We start from the raw sequence: 15,334 nt of genomic DNA, 5'->3' as shown, positions 1-15,334 counted from the left end.
TGAAATGCTGAGGCTACCCAAGCTCCTGTTTCACCACCAGCTTTGATTCACTTGGCTGTCCATGGGTCCTTCCTCGCTCTCCCTGCAGGTTGTAACCGTTCCCACTTTATCTCACTTGCTTTTACCCCCATGTTCTTCCCTGCTTCCTCTGCAAGAACCATCCTCCCCAGGCATCTGACCAGGGGGGCTCCTGGCCAGCCCACCCACCCAGCTCCAGCCCCCTGCTCCGCCAGCTCCCCATGCCGCACCTAATGCAGGCTACGGACCTGATGCTGATAAACCAGACCATGTGGGGATCCATTCCTGGCATCCTGGTCACGAAGCTGGAAGGAAAATAAGTGAGCACGTAGAATGAAATTGCCTCCAAAATGACTCACCCATTTTACAGGGGCCTCACTGTGCTCTTGGAGCTCATATATTGCCTTTTATACAGAAAGCAAGTGAGCTCATTCCCAGCAAAACCAGCTTTTGGTACTTAGACCTTCTAGTGAAGCTTCCTGCAAACTACAGCTGCTGTAGTGCAAACACTCTGCCTTACACGGACCAGGACAAATACATGGAGAAATCCAGGCAGGGCAGGCATCGATGCCCCCGTTCACACCGCAGCAGGAGCCCTAATCCCAAATCTTTGTTTCTAAACACACAGAGCCCGCGAGGTCCCCCCTGCACAGGGTACATGGTGCCTGCACTGACTAAGGGGGTGCCTGCAGGATCCAGCCGGCTGGAGCTGCGGATGAACGAGGCTGCAGACGCCCTTTGCAATGATGCTCATTCCTTTATTGGTGTCATTGCCAGTTTTTGAAGGGTGCTGGCACTTTCTGGTCGTTCCCAGCACTGGGTCAAAGCTACATTACAGCATATTGAAGAGGTGTCCATCCAAAGCCAGAGGGGATGTGAGATTAATGACCTCTCTCCATACAGTATGTATAATATATATATATTTATAATATGTCCTGTATATTCATATGTATAGAGTGACGAGGATGGGCCACCATACAGTAAACTTTTGATTTCTAAATAAATCACCAGAGCAACAGGCACAAAAATTTGGTCCTAATCAAGGCCCTCACCTTGTCAATTGATCTGAAACAGACCCCAACCCACCCTCTCGCAAAAAAAAATAAATATCCAAACCTGAAACCCAAAATAACTAAACAACCAATTAAACAAGTGAAAAAAAAAAAAAAGCCCCACCCAGCCCTGCCCCCGTGATTTGCCCCCTGTACAGTCACTCACATTGACGGTAAATAGATCCCTTAGCTACACACACGCGCGCACCCACACACACCGACACACACTCATATGTAAATACACACGCACCAACATACAAAGACCAAAGAACATTACAAATATACATCTGAGGTTGCTGCAGTGATGCGCGGAGCCACCCGAGGCGGAGGGAAAACACCGCCGCTCGCTTGCCCGGTCTCAGCTCAGATCACCAGCGTCTGCTTCCAACCTGCCTTGGGTTTTGTGCTAAGGAGGTGGGAGGTCGTCGGCAGCAGTGCAGGGCGACAGTGAGTGCACGGCAGATTGCTGGACCTGGGCACACAAGAGCTGCGTTGCAAGCCACGCTCGGGACGCTGCAAGAGGCTCATGCCATCCCCGGCACTGTGCTCTGCTGGAAGGGCTTCCCCATGGATCCCACTGTGACCACGGTTCTGCTGGACCTGGACCTGTCTTTTGCTGTGACACAGGTGAGGACCAGCATGTGCAGTGGAAGATGGGTGTGGAGCACATCCACCCTTCAACGTAATGTTTCCATGGCCTGGGGCAAGCCAGGAGGAACAAGAGACCATCAGCTCTTGAGCTTTGTTTTCCACGCCCTGGGTAGAGAACCAAGGTAAAAAAGACTGTTGCTAGTTCATCACCTTGGGGCTCCACAAGCTGCTGACCCAGCTGAAGGTGAACTTGGGGCAATTAGGAAACAAGGAAGGGAGGAAAATACAATCCTACAGGCCACCCTGCAGGCAGCTTCTCCCCTTTCTGAGATCTGTGCTTCCTGACCCCGACTCCCAGACGCTATCCTGGAAAGTAATACAGAACCAGGCTCTCATCCACCACGTTTCATGGGGACAGAACCAGCTCACACCAGGAGATGCACAGGGACAACCTCCTGGCTGCTGGCGGTACTTGTGGACAGAACCTCACAACAAGCCATGGAAGAGACCCATCTCACTCCTAGACCGCCCCACCTGCACCCTGAGCAGAGACCAGTGCTGTCCGCTGCTGGAAGGGAACGAGCTCCGTCCTGGGGGCAATCAACACCTTCTGCAAGAGCCTACAAGCCAGGTGCTGGGGTGAGGGAGAAGACGTTGGAGAGGCAGAAGGTGTTACGGGGCACAGGTGGGGAAGGGAAGATGGTGGCAGAGGCAATGATCAAGAGGCAGGACAATATTACAGGGGATGGGGAGAAGACACGCCGTGGCAGAGCAGGGGATGTGTCAGACGGATGGGAAGGTCTGTGGATGCTGGTCACATGAAGCACATTGATGGGGCAGTCCCATTGGGTGGGACTTGCACTGCTCTGATGTAGACACAGCTGATGTTTCTGCTCCTGATGCTTCTGCTCCGTGTCTGTGCCTCGTTCCCTCTCCCTCCCTCACACTGGGTCCTGTGTGCAGGAGGCCTGGAGGCGAGCAGTGACCAGTCCTCCAGTGGAAGAAATTATCTTCATCGCCAGAAGATGTTCCTCACCTGTGATCTCAGACCTGCCTTCCCAGGGACTGGCCTCAGCGAACGTCCCTTTGAAGACCCGTATCCTCCCAGGTGAACCAGGCACTCACTCCCTCACTCGTTAGGGTCTCATCAAACAAGTGGATCTCCCCCATCTCCACACATCTGGAAGCCATCCCAGGGAAACTGCAGCTGCTGGCCTGGCCCTGCCAGGAATGGTCTTCAACAAGGACTCACCTTCCCTCAGCTGAACTGCTGAAAGCTGAATCACTCAGGAACACCGAACGATGTCCTGGCACCAACGTGTGCTGCTGCCTGGGATGGGTTTCAGATCGCCAGAGTGGCCTCACGGCTTGCCCCCCCTTACCCATTACACGTTCATCTCTCCATGACCCACACAATCACCAAGAAATTTCTCCCAACTACAAGGTGACCTCCACATGATATTGCCCAGCCTGGAGGAGAGTGATGTTGACATCACTCCGCTGGGCATCTCCATCTTGTCCTGCATTTCTTCATTGCCTTTAGTCGCCAGGATGATGGACACTCTCACCTCTGGTTTCACTTAGGTAGCATTGCTCCCAGACTACGTATGTCTTTGGGAGGGATGGGTGGAAGGGGATGGACATTTCCATCTCCTGTTCTTGCTATAAGGACTTAAACACCCACTTAGTCAGGGATGGGAGCAAGCTGGGTGTCAGACAACCGAGCAGGACAGGGCCAGCCGTCTCCAAAGCATGGCACAGGTGAACGAAGTCCCGGCACTGCCAGGACTGACTTGGTTTGGTTAATCTGCAAGCCCTCTCTGTGGATGGAGCTGGCATTCCTGGCATGACAGCCATGCCCAGAAGTCAATGAGATGTCATTGCTGCCACCAGTGTTGACGCAGGCTGGAGTCCCTCTGGGCCTCTGACAAGCCCAGCACAAGGTGCTGACACCATGAAGTCTCCAAATCCTTGTAGAAATTGACAAATTCCCTGGGATCCAGCAAAGCAAATGCAGCATCAGAGTCCGTGGCCACTTCACCTTCTGCCAAAGCCACCGGAGAGGGGCACATGCCCTCTCCTGCCTGCTCTGCGGAGCATGACAGCGAGCAGTACAGCGGTGATGCCCACCCCACCAGTGTCCCCGTGCTCCAGCCCTGCGTGGGGGCTGCGACCACGGCGTGGGTGGGGCTGGGGGCTGAGCGTACCCGAGGAGCGGTTGGCGTGGTGCCCACTGCCAGCCTTGGATGTCCTTCAGTCCAAACGCATCTCCTGACTTTGTGCATCAACCACTCCATAAATAAATACGTTAAATAAATAAAGTGACAGATCCAGATCGAGGAGGAGGGGGCGGAAGGAAGGAGGGGGAAGCTCCCCTCGCCCCAGGGGATGTTCGTGAGCGTCTCATACAAACACACGCGCACACAGAGTAGCTGAAGACAAAGATGAACTGGGACCGGTGGAGATGCTGCCGGCTGGGGCCCCTTCCCCAGCCGTTGGCAGGGCACAGTCCTCACTGTGAGGCGGTGTGGGGGACGAGGGGGTACAGGACATCACTCCTGAGCTGGCATCGTGGTGGTGCGTGGGGAGCTGGAGGTGAGGGAGACATGCGTGGCTGAGGATGGCAGTGACCGCGGCGTCTGGCACCTGGATGGGGAGACAACCCAAGAAAACCTGGTTTCTTTCTCCCTCCCCTTCCCCTTCCTCCCACACTCCCTGAAATCCAGCCATTTTCTCAGTCATTTGCTATGCAGGCAGCACTAAAGGACACCCAGTGGTGGGCAGGACGATACCTTGTGTCTTACCATCTGGGACATAGGTGCTTCACAGCATCACAGAATGGGTTGAGTGGGAAGGGACCTTAAAGACCATCTAGTCCCACCCCCCCTGCCACGGGCAGGGCCCCCTCCCCCCAGCCCAGGCTGCCCCCAGCCCCGTCCAGCCTGGCCTTGAGCCCTGCCAGGGATGGGGCACCCACAGCTGCTCTGGGCAGCCTGGGCCAGCGCCTCGCCGCCCTCACAGGGAAGAATTTCTGCCTCATCTCTCATCTCCATCTCCCCTCTCAGGTAAAGCCATTCCCCCGTGTGCCATCGCCACCTGCCCTTGCCCAAAGCCCCTCCCCAGCTTTCTTGCCGGCCCCTTTAGGCACTGGCAGGTGCTCTAAGGTCTCCCCGCAGCCTTCTCCTCCCCAGGCTGAGCCACCCCAGCTCTCCCAGCCTGTCCCCACAGCAGAGCTGCTCCAGCCCCTGAGCATCTCCCTGGCCTCCTCTGGCCCCACTCCAACAGGTCCACATCTTCCCTGTGCTGAGATGTAATCACCCTGCTTTTAACATGCATCCAACAACTGTTACCAAAGCAATGTCAGCTGTATTTTAAAATCTCATCAACACCCAAATGATTCATCACCAGTTTCAACCCCAAAACAACCGCTGGGCTTACAGCTCTGCTATGACCCCTCTCCTGCCCCATGCCCACACGCTGCCCTGCACAGAGCATCTCAGCCATTCCACAGCCCCTGCATGTCCCCCTGCTCGCTGGCACTCACCAAGAGCGGGACTTCCTCACCCGGGAGGCTGCTGGCCGCTCCAGGAGGCTGTCCAGGTGCATCAGCCTCTCCAGGTGGAGAGCCCGGGGGTCCTGCTCTGCTGGGTCCCTGCTCCGCTCAAACTCAAAGATGGCTGGAGGAGAGAGGTCCAGCTCCAAGAACATGATGTTCTCAGCCTGCAGCAGCACAGGGCAGAAGGAAAACCAATACGAGGAGTCACCACGTGACAAAACACGGTGCCAGCTTTGGTATTTCCATGCTGCTGAGAAAAGCTGACCAGCATGCTGGGGAGCTGGACCCTCCTCTGGCTGCTGCAGCCATGAAGCAAGCTCCAAACTGGGATGCAGGCTTATGGCTCTGCTCAGGCTCTTCTGGTCTTTCCCAGGGCTGAGTCCAGCAGGCGAGGCTGAATGGCCCCGTCCTTTCACATGGCAGGTGCTGCCAAAGCCAGGGAGCCAGCAGCTCAAGGACTGGCTGAGAGCACGGCCACAGTCCTGCCAGGTGGGAGAATAAAGCTGGGAGCTTGAATTGACATATCCCAAATCATTGTGAGCTTGTTTACTCTGTCTTCTCTCACACTGTTCATTCATCCTTCCTTCCATCCACCCAGTCACCCACACATCCATCCATCCATCCACTTACCCGTGCATCCATCCATCCATCCATCCATGCATGCATCCATCCACCCACCCACACATCCATCCACCCATGCACTTCTCATGCATGCATCCATCCATCCACCCACCCGCACATCCATCCATCCATCCATCCATTCATCCATCCATCCACTTACCCATCCATCCCTCCCTCCCTCCCTCCCATTTATCCAATGACTTACTGTCCCTCCCTGGCACGCACAGCGCCCTCTCACTTACCCGGTACCGAGGATGAGATCCCATGGCCATGGCCACGCGGGCATACTGGCTGATGGGTCTCTTGTACCCCACCGCAGAGGTAGGCCGCCTCTTCATTTGGTTGCTGTTTCTAAAAAAATAAATTAAGAGAGGAACGTGGATTGGAGAACATAAACACCTACTAAAAATGCATCCGAACAGTGATAAGCAGAGCTCTTCTACAGTGAGTGAGGGATGGCCCTTCCTGGTGGGGCTTGGCTTGGAGAGGATTCCCACCCATAGGCACCCGCAAGCACCCCTGGGTCTCTGCTGTCCCCTCCAGCCCTGGGGATGTCCCTGCTCTGCTGCCAGAGGCTTCGTGCCCATGGTCATCAGTGCTGGGGCAGAGCGTGGGTCAGCACTGGGGACGTACCCTCCGGTGGGCACCAGCGGCTGGAACTTCCACTGGTCCTCCTCACCATCGAAGTACAGGCGGTTCATGATCTTGTTCTTCTCTTCTGGTGGGATGAAGTTCTCGATGATCAAGTACCTGAGCAAGGGACCGGTGGAGAGGGAGACGGAGCGGGAGCAAGGGGGTGGGAAGGAGCAGGAGAGGAAGGAGTTAATGTGACAAGTGACAAAAAACAGGGCAGAAAGGGAGAGGAAAGGGATGGCAGGAAGAGAAGCAGACAGCGCAGGGAAATGGGGAAACATCCAGAAGATGGAAACATGATGGAAATGGAGAGGTTGAAGCAATGGATCCAGCCGGCAGAGAGGTGACATAGGCAGGAGAGGGAGGGCAGAGGAAGACAGTTGTCAGAGAGGAGCGGAGACACGTGGGCAGCTCGGCAAGGAACCCTTTCCTCCAGGCAGGAACCCCCCTCTCGTCTCAGGACCATCTGCCCGACCAGAAAATAGACACGTTCAACAATGCAAAATGGACCCCAACGGGAATCTTTTCTTTCTACATTTTTCTGGGGCAAATTTGAGTCGATGAGTCACTTCACTGAGTTGCCAGCTTTTAAAAAGTTTGAATTGTGTTCAAAGTGAAAGGTAGCAAAATTTGAGATGAAATTTTGTTTCTAGTAAAAGTATAGATACTTTGCCTTAAAAATGCTGAAATACTTAGATAAGTCTGGGTCAGTTTTTTAAAGATACCTGTCCTGGTTTCAGCTGGGATAGACTTATTTTTCTTCTTAGTAGCTGGTGCAGCGCTGTGGTTTGCATTTGGTGTAAGAACAATGTTGATAGCACACTGATGGTTTTCGTTGTTGCTGGGTGATGTTTCTACTAAATCAAGGACTGTTTGGTTCCTTGGGCCCTGCCAGTGAGAGGGCTGGAGGGGCAGGGGAAACTGGGAGGGGACACAGCCAGGACAGGTGACCCAAGCTAGTCAAAGAGGTATTCCACACCATATGACATCATGCTGGGTATATAAACTGGGGGAAGAAGGAAGGGGGGGACGTTTGGCATTACGGCGCTTGTCTTCCCAAGTAACCATTAACGCGTGATGGAGCCCTGCTTCCCTGGGGATGGCCGAGCACCTGCCTGCCCGTGGGAAGTGGGGAATGAATTCCCTGCTTTGCTTTGCTTGTGTGCGCAGCTTTTGCTTTACCTATTAAATTGTTATCATCTCCACCCTTGAGTTTTACATTCCCTTCCGATCCTCCTCCCCATCCCATTGGGAAAGGGGCAGTGAGCGAGTGGCTGCGTGGTGCTGGGTTGCTGCCTGGGGTTAAACCACAATACAGAGTAAGATCATTGCTCGAAGTGAAAACAACCGCCCCAGTGGCGGTGGAGCAGCAGCTGCATCTCCTTCTGGGAGGTTCCTGGACTGAAAACTGCCCGGCTTTGCCAGGTGCCACCTCGTGCTGGGAGCTCCCATGGGGCTGGGGCTCACCCAGAGTCCCCCCCAAAGCTGCTCCCCTGCCGAGGACCGAGGACCGTGCTGGGGCTGGAGCAGGTCTCCAGGTGCCCTTGGGGCACACTTACCTCCAGCCACCACCCACCCTTAACTCAGGCACAGCCCACACTGCTGCTGTGATGTTTTTTCTGCTTTGTTTTTTGGTTTTTCACCTTTCTCAGCAACATTTTAATACTTTTGCAGGCAACTCACCCAGCTCAAGAGGTTTAAATATACTTTACACCTTCTGCCACTACTGACAGGGTAGGAAGTGCTCGGCTGTCAGCATCTGTATCGCTCCCTCCAGTTACGCACCCCAGCTCTGCTCTGTGCACCCCAACACTGCCCTGCACACCCCAACTCTGCTCTGCACACCCCAACACTGCTCTGAGCACCCCAGCTCTGCTCTGAGCACCCCAACACTGCCCTGCACACCCCAACACTGCTCTGCACACCCCAACACTGCTCTGAGCACCCCAACACTGCTCTGAGCACCCCAACACCGCTCCGAGCACCCTAACTCTGCTCTCAACACCCCAGCTCTGCCCTGCACACCCCAGCTCTGCTCTACATATCCCAGCTCTGCCCTGTGCAACCCAACACTGCCCTGCACACCCCAGTCTGCTCTGCACACCCCAGCTCTGCCCTGTGCACCCCAACACTGCCCTGCACACCCCAGCTCTGCTGCAAGCACCCCAATTCTGCCCTGCACACCCCACACAGACGTGCCTGGGCACGGGGGAGGGACACACGACCACCTACTTGAGCTTCAGCTCCCGTGTCTGCTCGTTCTGAGCCTCCTCCAGGTCCTGGCGCACACGAATGTACTCATCGTGTTGGTCCTGGATCTCCGCCTTCACGGCCTGCAGCTTGGCGTACAGCTGAGGGAGAGGAGCAGCCCCTCAGCCTCAGGGCTCAGGGGCTGCAGCCAGCCCCAGGGGTCCGGTGGCCGGAGGGACAGCCGTCCCACCTGTCACGCTCTCACCTTCTTCAGCTTCTTGGTTTTGATCTCCACCTCCTGCTGCAGGGAGGTGTAAGTCTCCCGCAGCTCCATGGTCTCCTCATCCCGCAGCAGCATCTCCTGCTGCATCTCCCGCTCCCGGCGTTTCTGCAGCACAGGGACAGGAAACACTCAGAGCCTGGAGGGGAAACCTGCCCCCCGGAACACCCTCGGCACCCACCTAAGCCAGGTCAGGGCCCTGCGCTGTTACCTGCTCGGCTATCTCCTGCCGCTTCAGCTCCAGCATCTTCTGCTGCTCGTTGGTGTGGTCCACGATGGTCCTGCCTCCGATGAGCAGCTTACTCTCCATCGCCTGGTGGGGGACAAAGCGAGGTGGGGGGTGAGAGCATGGCTCTCCCACGCCCCACCCTCCTGGACTTTGCCCCAGGCCATCCTTGCCTGGTGGTCACCCCTGTCCCTGGTCGCTGTCCTGGGCACCCTGCCCTCACCTCCACTTTTGGGGAGGTGGGAGCTTTCAGTGCCACACACGCTTTGGTCCCCAGCCAGCAGGGAGGGGGCTGCAGACAGACACTGATGAGCTTGGGGCCAGTTCGGCACCACCAGGTGCAGCTGCAGGGGCTGGAGCAGGGCGGTGTGAGTGATGCGCCCCCTCCGTGGGGTCGTGGCATGAGGCCACTGGCGCTGAGCCCAGGCTGTGCCAGGTCCTGCTTCCTTCCGCACAGCTGCGAGCCCACGGGACGCCGCGGATGTGCAGCAGCTGCCGGCAGCGGGGTCCTGGCCCCAGCTGCCCACCCCCAGCCAAGCTGTGCAGCACTGCGCCAAGCCGTGCCAAGCCATGTTGAGCTGGGTGGGGGGCTCTGCCCCGAGCCCCTGTGACCTGCCAGGGGAGACACTGCAGGAGCCCCCCCCCCCCGCCCCCCGCACCAGCAGCATTTCCCATAGCTCAGCTGGGCTCTGGGACAGTCACACCGTGGGGCTGGGGGAGATGAGCCACATGTGGGACACATGCATGTCCCCCTGTGGGGTGTGTGCACACGTCTGCGTGAAGGATGTGCACCGACGTGCAGCATGTGCATCCGCACGCACATGCAGCCTGTGCACGCACACACATGTAGGACAGGTCCAGATGTCCCCACACATGTCTTTAAAAATAAAAAATAAACAAATAAAAAAAAATTTTAGATTTAAAACAAATTTTAAAAAGCACTGCCTGCCACCAGGCCCAGGACATCGCCACCAACCGGACTGTCACCACACCAGCACACAGTCACCCTCACCCATGGGTGCATGCCCTCAGGGTCCCTCTGCCCCTGCCCCAAATCCAGGACCCCAACCACAAAGCTCCCTCCCTGCTCCTTGCCCAGACCCCTGGGACCCCCCAGCTGCTATAGCCAGAGCTCTGCGAGGCAGGAGGGCTGTCATGCCAAGCCAAGGGGGAGTGCCAGCACTTGGGGGGGCTCATGGCATTCACTGGTGCTGCTGGCACATGCCCCTGGGCAGGGCACTCCTCGGGGGTGCTGTGCCTCCCCAGCCATTCCCTGGCACCACCCTGGGCACGGGGTCTGGGGCTCGGGCAAACCAGTGACCCCCATTCACACCGATAGCTATCTGGGACGATACTCTACTTCCTCTGTTTTCCCCCTGTTTTTTCCCCTTCCTGGCCCTGCACAGGATGGCTGTGGGGGTGTGCAGCATGGGGGTTTAGGGACATGCAAGTGGCCTCCCCAGCACCCACAGGACAAGCCCCATGTCCACACCATTAGATGCCACCCTCCCTGTGAGACCCTTGCAGCTGCTCAGGGCTATGGGGCACAGCCCCCCAGCCCCAACACCAGGGATCCTCCTTCACCCCAGCCCCGCCACCTTTGGATGGGTGCTGCTGGCTGGGTGTTTTGCCACCAGCTTGCTGTGATGGGCTGAGACCCCCAGTGGCAGCCCCCCAGCGCCGACCCCAGCCCCATGCCACCCCCAGCTAGGGCTCCCCGGAGCAGCTGGGCTGGGAGCACTGGGGCACTAGGGGCCCCTCGCCCCTCACACTCCAAACCCAGTTCTTCGTCCTAACCGCACCCTGTGATGGTGGATGTCCCCTACGCCCTGCCGGGGTGCAGGGAGGGGACCAAGTGGGTGCTGGGATGATGCTCAGCCAGGGCACCATGCTACCGCCTCTCCCGGTGGGGTTCACCACCGGCTATGCCTTTGCCACGGGATTAAGGGGGTTCTTAGCGCCGCTGTTATCTCCTCGCCAAGGCTTTTATTCCCTCTAACAAAGACAACTCCCAATCTTCTTTAGTGCGTGGGACAGACTGAACGCTAAGCTTCTCATGGGGACTCATTTCCGGCACCCAAATAACTTCACTGGCACTTCCCTGCCCACTGAGCCCAGGCCCAGCACCCTGCAGAGCTGTCAGGCGAGGGGTCCGGAGGGGCTGCACCCAGCGCCCTGGCCAAGCCACAGCAGGGGCTCCCCCACAGCTCGTCCGCCTGGGTGCCACGGGGCACATCTGGGTGTCACGGGGCACATCTGCCGGGGTGGGCTGGCCCCCACCTCTCCAAGCTGCCCGTGTGTCCCTGCTGGGCGGTGGGGCTGGCCCCCGGCCGTGCCAGATGGCAAAGGCAGAGCCCATGTTCCACGAGTGTGATGGCACGACGGGTCACCCGCACACGCATGGGGCACCCCACATCCCCCCAGTTACTCCGGCTGCCTTCTCCACAGTCACTGCAGAGCCACTAAATGCTTCAGCAGGACACAGGGTGCTTTTCACTCCAGTGCCTCCTCGCCCAGCCTTGCTGCGCGGGAGAGCTGCCCACGGGACCGGGAAGCCACCCAGTGCCTGCCACAATGTCCCCCCAGGCAGTGCCTGGTGGCGTGAGTGTCACAGCCAGCTCTGCCCCTCCATCTCTGGCACAGGGTGGGGATTTTTGCCCCCTGGGGTGATACATCGCTGGTATGACTGTACTGTACCCCCCTAGCCGGAGGGTCCTGGCGTTTGGAGCAGCTCCAAAGGCCACCAGAGGGGATGCAGTGTCATCTCGCCTCCGGCCCTGCCTTGTTACTCAGCAGTTACAGGACACGCAGTGGCCCCAAGCCAGCCCTGCTGTGCTGCGCCGGACTAGAAGACCGAGACCGCGCTGGATGGTCGCCAGCGACAACCTGCACTCCACCGCAGCAGCGGCGGCGGGGACCGGCTGCATGGAGCCCACCTTTGCCTCGAGCATCCTGCTCTGCTGAGACACCCGTCACGGGACACCAGTCATGCAGTCGGTGACCAGCCTCCCTGCCATGGCTTTGCCCAAGCAGCACGTCCCAGTGTGAGCCTGCGGGTCTCTGTGCAGCCATCCTGGCATGGCCACGCATCCCTGGGCATGGCCACGCATCCCTGGGGCTGCAGCAAACACAGCTCTGGCCAGGGAGGAGGGGACAAGAGCGTTCCCCTGCTCAGCCTCTGATTACCCAGGCAGGGAGAGCCACCACAGGCATGTCCCCCCTTGCCTGGAGGGCTCCACCACAGGCATGTCCCCCCTTGCCCATGCTGGGTCTCCAGCCCAGCCAGTGCATCCGGGCCATCATGGTGATGGAGGGGCTGTGCCGGAGCGTGACGCGGCAGGTCAGGGTGCTGGGGCTCCTTCCCCACCGCTGGGACTATGGCCCCAGCCCCATTCTCATGTTGGCCCCGCAGCAGCCGCGGGCAGGTGGGAGGAGGTCAGGACCCCCCCAGCCTCACTGGGGTCAGGATCAGGGCTGGTGGGGGGCAGTGGCGCAGTCCTGGACCCCCAGCACGGTTGCCTGGGGCTGGGCTGGGGCTGCCACAACCCCTCTTGCACTCAGCCCTGCATCCCTGAGCCGGCTGCATGCAATGCCCGGGAGGTGCCAGCAACATGTCCCCAAGCACCCCACTCTGGCTTGGGGTGCCGGGGAGGATTTGCAGCGGGGAGGGGGGACAGGGGTCCCCGCTGAGCTGCCAGGCCCTGCCTGCTGGCTCACGGCCCTGCCCATCCCCCGAGAGATCTTCGGGCTGGGCAGGAGCCGGGGGGTTGGGCAGAACCGGGGGGGGGGGCAGGTGGGGGGCAGACGGTGCCGTGTCCCCAGCCCCAGCCCTGGGCGTGTTCCCAGGGCCACCAGGGATGAATCTGCAGCATCACTCCCCCACCCCGCTGCAAGCTGCTTTGTTGTGCCGAGGGGGATGAGAGCTGAGCACAGCAAACTCGGGCCACCAGCGATCGATCCACTCCCTCGTGGCCTTTCCTACCCCACACCCTTAGCAGCTCCCACACAAGGTCGCCCTGCAGGTCCATGTCTGAGGGCAACCCCAGCTCAGCACTGCACAGTAGCATGGGACTGCCCTTGGACATCCTGCTTGGACACCTTCCTTGGGAGCCCACCTTGCCTGGGCACCCTGCCGAGGACCCACTCAAGCACCCCATGAGGGGCTGGAGGTGAGCAAAGCAGGGCCTCCCTCAGCATCACTTGCTACAGCACGCGGCGACCCGTACCGTACCTTGTACTTGGTGGCCAGCAGCTCAGTGGCCTCCTGCTCTTTCCGCAGATCCTCTATCATCTTCTCCTTCTCCTGCAGCAGCTTCTGCTTCTCCTCGCTCACCAGGCTGTGGTCATCCTGGATAGCGGCTTTCTCCTCTTCCAGCCTTTCCTTCTGCTCTTTCAAGTAATTCTCCATGTTCTTCTCCAGGCCATCCTCATTGTCATCCTCCCCTTCGTTCTCCGTGGCGCTTTCTCCATCCACCACTTTCTTCCTCCGGCTGCTCCTTCTCCTCTTCTTCCCCAGCATACCACGTTTCTCCAGCTGGGCTTTCAGCCGGACAATCTCCTCCTGAAACTCCCGCAGCAGGGTGTCCTTGGGGTCCTCGTTTACTCTGGGCTTGTTCTTGATGTTCTTGGCCCTGTTGGCAAACCTGAGGGTTGAGAGGCTCTCGTCGTAGCTGTGCGAGGCCGGGCCCAAGGTGGCCACCATGATTGTCTTGGCATTGCCCCCAAGGGAGTCCTGCAGCAGGCGGGTCAGCTTGGAGTCCCGGTAGGGGATGTGTGTGCTCTTGCCGTCCACGAGGGCGGAGATGACGTTGCCCAGGGCAGAGAGGGAGAGGTTGATCTTGGACGCTTCCTTGGGGCGCTCCCCGTGGGCCCCCATTTTGCTCTGGCGCTCACTGCCGGCCAGGTCCACCAGGTTGAGCTTGCCCACGCGGATGTGCTCCTCGCCGTCTGGCCCCGTCTCGCTGCACTCGATGGTGATGAGGAAGATGGCGTGCGAGCGGGAGCTGTGCTCGTTCATGTTGGTGCTGCCCACAGACCGCGTCTGGCTCCCCAGGTTCATCACATGCTCGATCTCCTTGACGTTCTTGGTCACAAAGGAGGAGAGGTCCTTGATGTAGACCCCCGTCTCAGGGTTCTCCTTCAGCTCCAGCTTCTTGCTCTGGTCCTTGGCGAGGAGGTCCCGGATCTCCTCCTGGTAGATCTCCAGGTATGAGGCCCTCACCAGATACTGCTGGTTCTGCGAGCGGGAGATGTGGGTGAAGATGTGCTCGAAGGAGATGGGGATGATGCCCCGCTTCTCCGGCTCCGCCCAGGCCCCCTGCATGGTGTAGGTCTTGCCGGTCCCGGTCTGCCCATAGGCGAAGATGGTGCCGTTGAAGCCCTGCAGCACGCAGTCGATCAGTGGCCGCACCGTCTCGTCGTAGAGGTCCGCCTGCTTGGAGCTGGCGTCGTAGACGGCATCGAAGGTGAAGGTCTTGGGCAGCTCGCCGGGCGCGGCGCGGGGGTTTCGGATGCTCACCTGCCCCAGCTTCACGTCCAGCTCCAGGACGCGCTCGTAGCCCGCCGCCTCCTCCTTCCTGCTCATGGGCCGGCAGCGGGCCACCACCTTCAGCGCCTCGCAGCCGCTGCGGGACTTACCGGCCATGGCGGCGGCGGCGGCGGGCGGCGGCGGGGTCGGGTGGGGGCTCAGCCGCGCCGCCCCCGCAGCATCGCCCGGGCCGGGGCCGGGGCCGGGGCCGGGCGGAGGGCGCGGGGGCTCATGGCAGCGCGGCGGCTGCGCCCCGCCCGTGTGTGCGGGGCCGGGCGGCGCGCGCGGGGCGGGCGGGGCGGCGGCGCGGCTGATTGGCTGCCGCCCCGCAGCCGGGCGCGGGGGGGGGCGGGGGCGCGGGCAGCGGCGGGGGCGCGGCCGGCCCCGCCCCCCGCCCCCCGGGCACGCCGGGAGCTGTAGTCCGGCCTTTGTGCGGCGCCGGGCGCGGGGCCGGGGGGGCGGGGGGCGGGGCTGGGGTGCAGGGCTGGGATGAGGGATGCAGAATGCGGGGTGCGGGGCTGGGATGCAGGATGGGGAGTGCAGGGCTGGGATGCAGGATGCAGGATGCGGGGTGCAGGGCTGGGGATGCAGAGCTGGGATGCAGGATGGGGAGTGCAGGGCTGGGATGCAGGATGCGGGG

General features: G+C 59.6%; 1 protein-coding gene across 1 annotated transcript; it reads right to left on the bottom strand.

Moving 5' to 3' along the window:
• Positions 1-3,974: 3,974 nt before the first annotated feature.
• KIF3C (kinesin family member 3C) lies at positions 3,975-14,926 on the bottom strand. The gene is made up of 8 exons (XM_037392687.1): positions 13,399-14,926; positions 9,153-9,254; positions 8,927-9,049; positions 8,704-8,822; positions 6,472-6,588; positions 6,081-6,189; positions 5,206-5,381; positions 3,975-4,307 (listed from the first exon to the last, which is right to left on the bottom strand). The coding sequence occupies exons 1-8, from the start codon at positions 14,809-14,811 to the stop codon at positions 4,214-4,216; spliced, it is 2,253 nt and encodes a 750-aa protein (XP_037248584.1). The 5' UTR covers positions 14,812-14,926; the 3' UTR covers positions 3,975-4,213.
• Positions 14,927-15,334: the final 408 nt, after the last annotated feature.

This window comes from Falco rusticolus, chromosome 6, assembly GCF_015220075.1.
Source record: "Falco rusticolus isolate bFalRus1 chromosome 6, bFalRus1.pri, whole genome shotgun sequence".
Lineage (NCBI taxonomy): Eukaryota > Metazoa > Chordata > Aves > Falconiformes > Falconidae > Falco > Falco rusticolus.
This window is presented reverse-complemented; position numbering and strand designations above follow the sequence as displayed.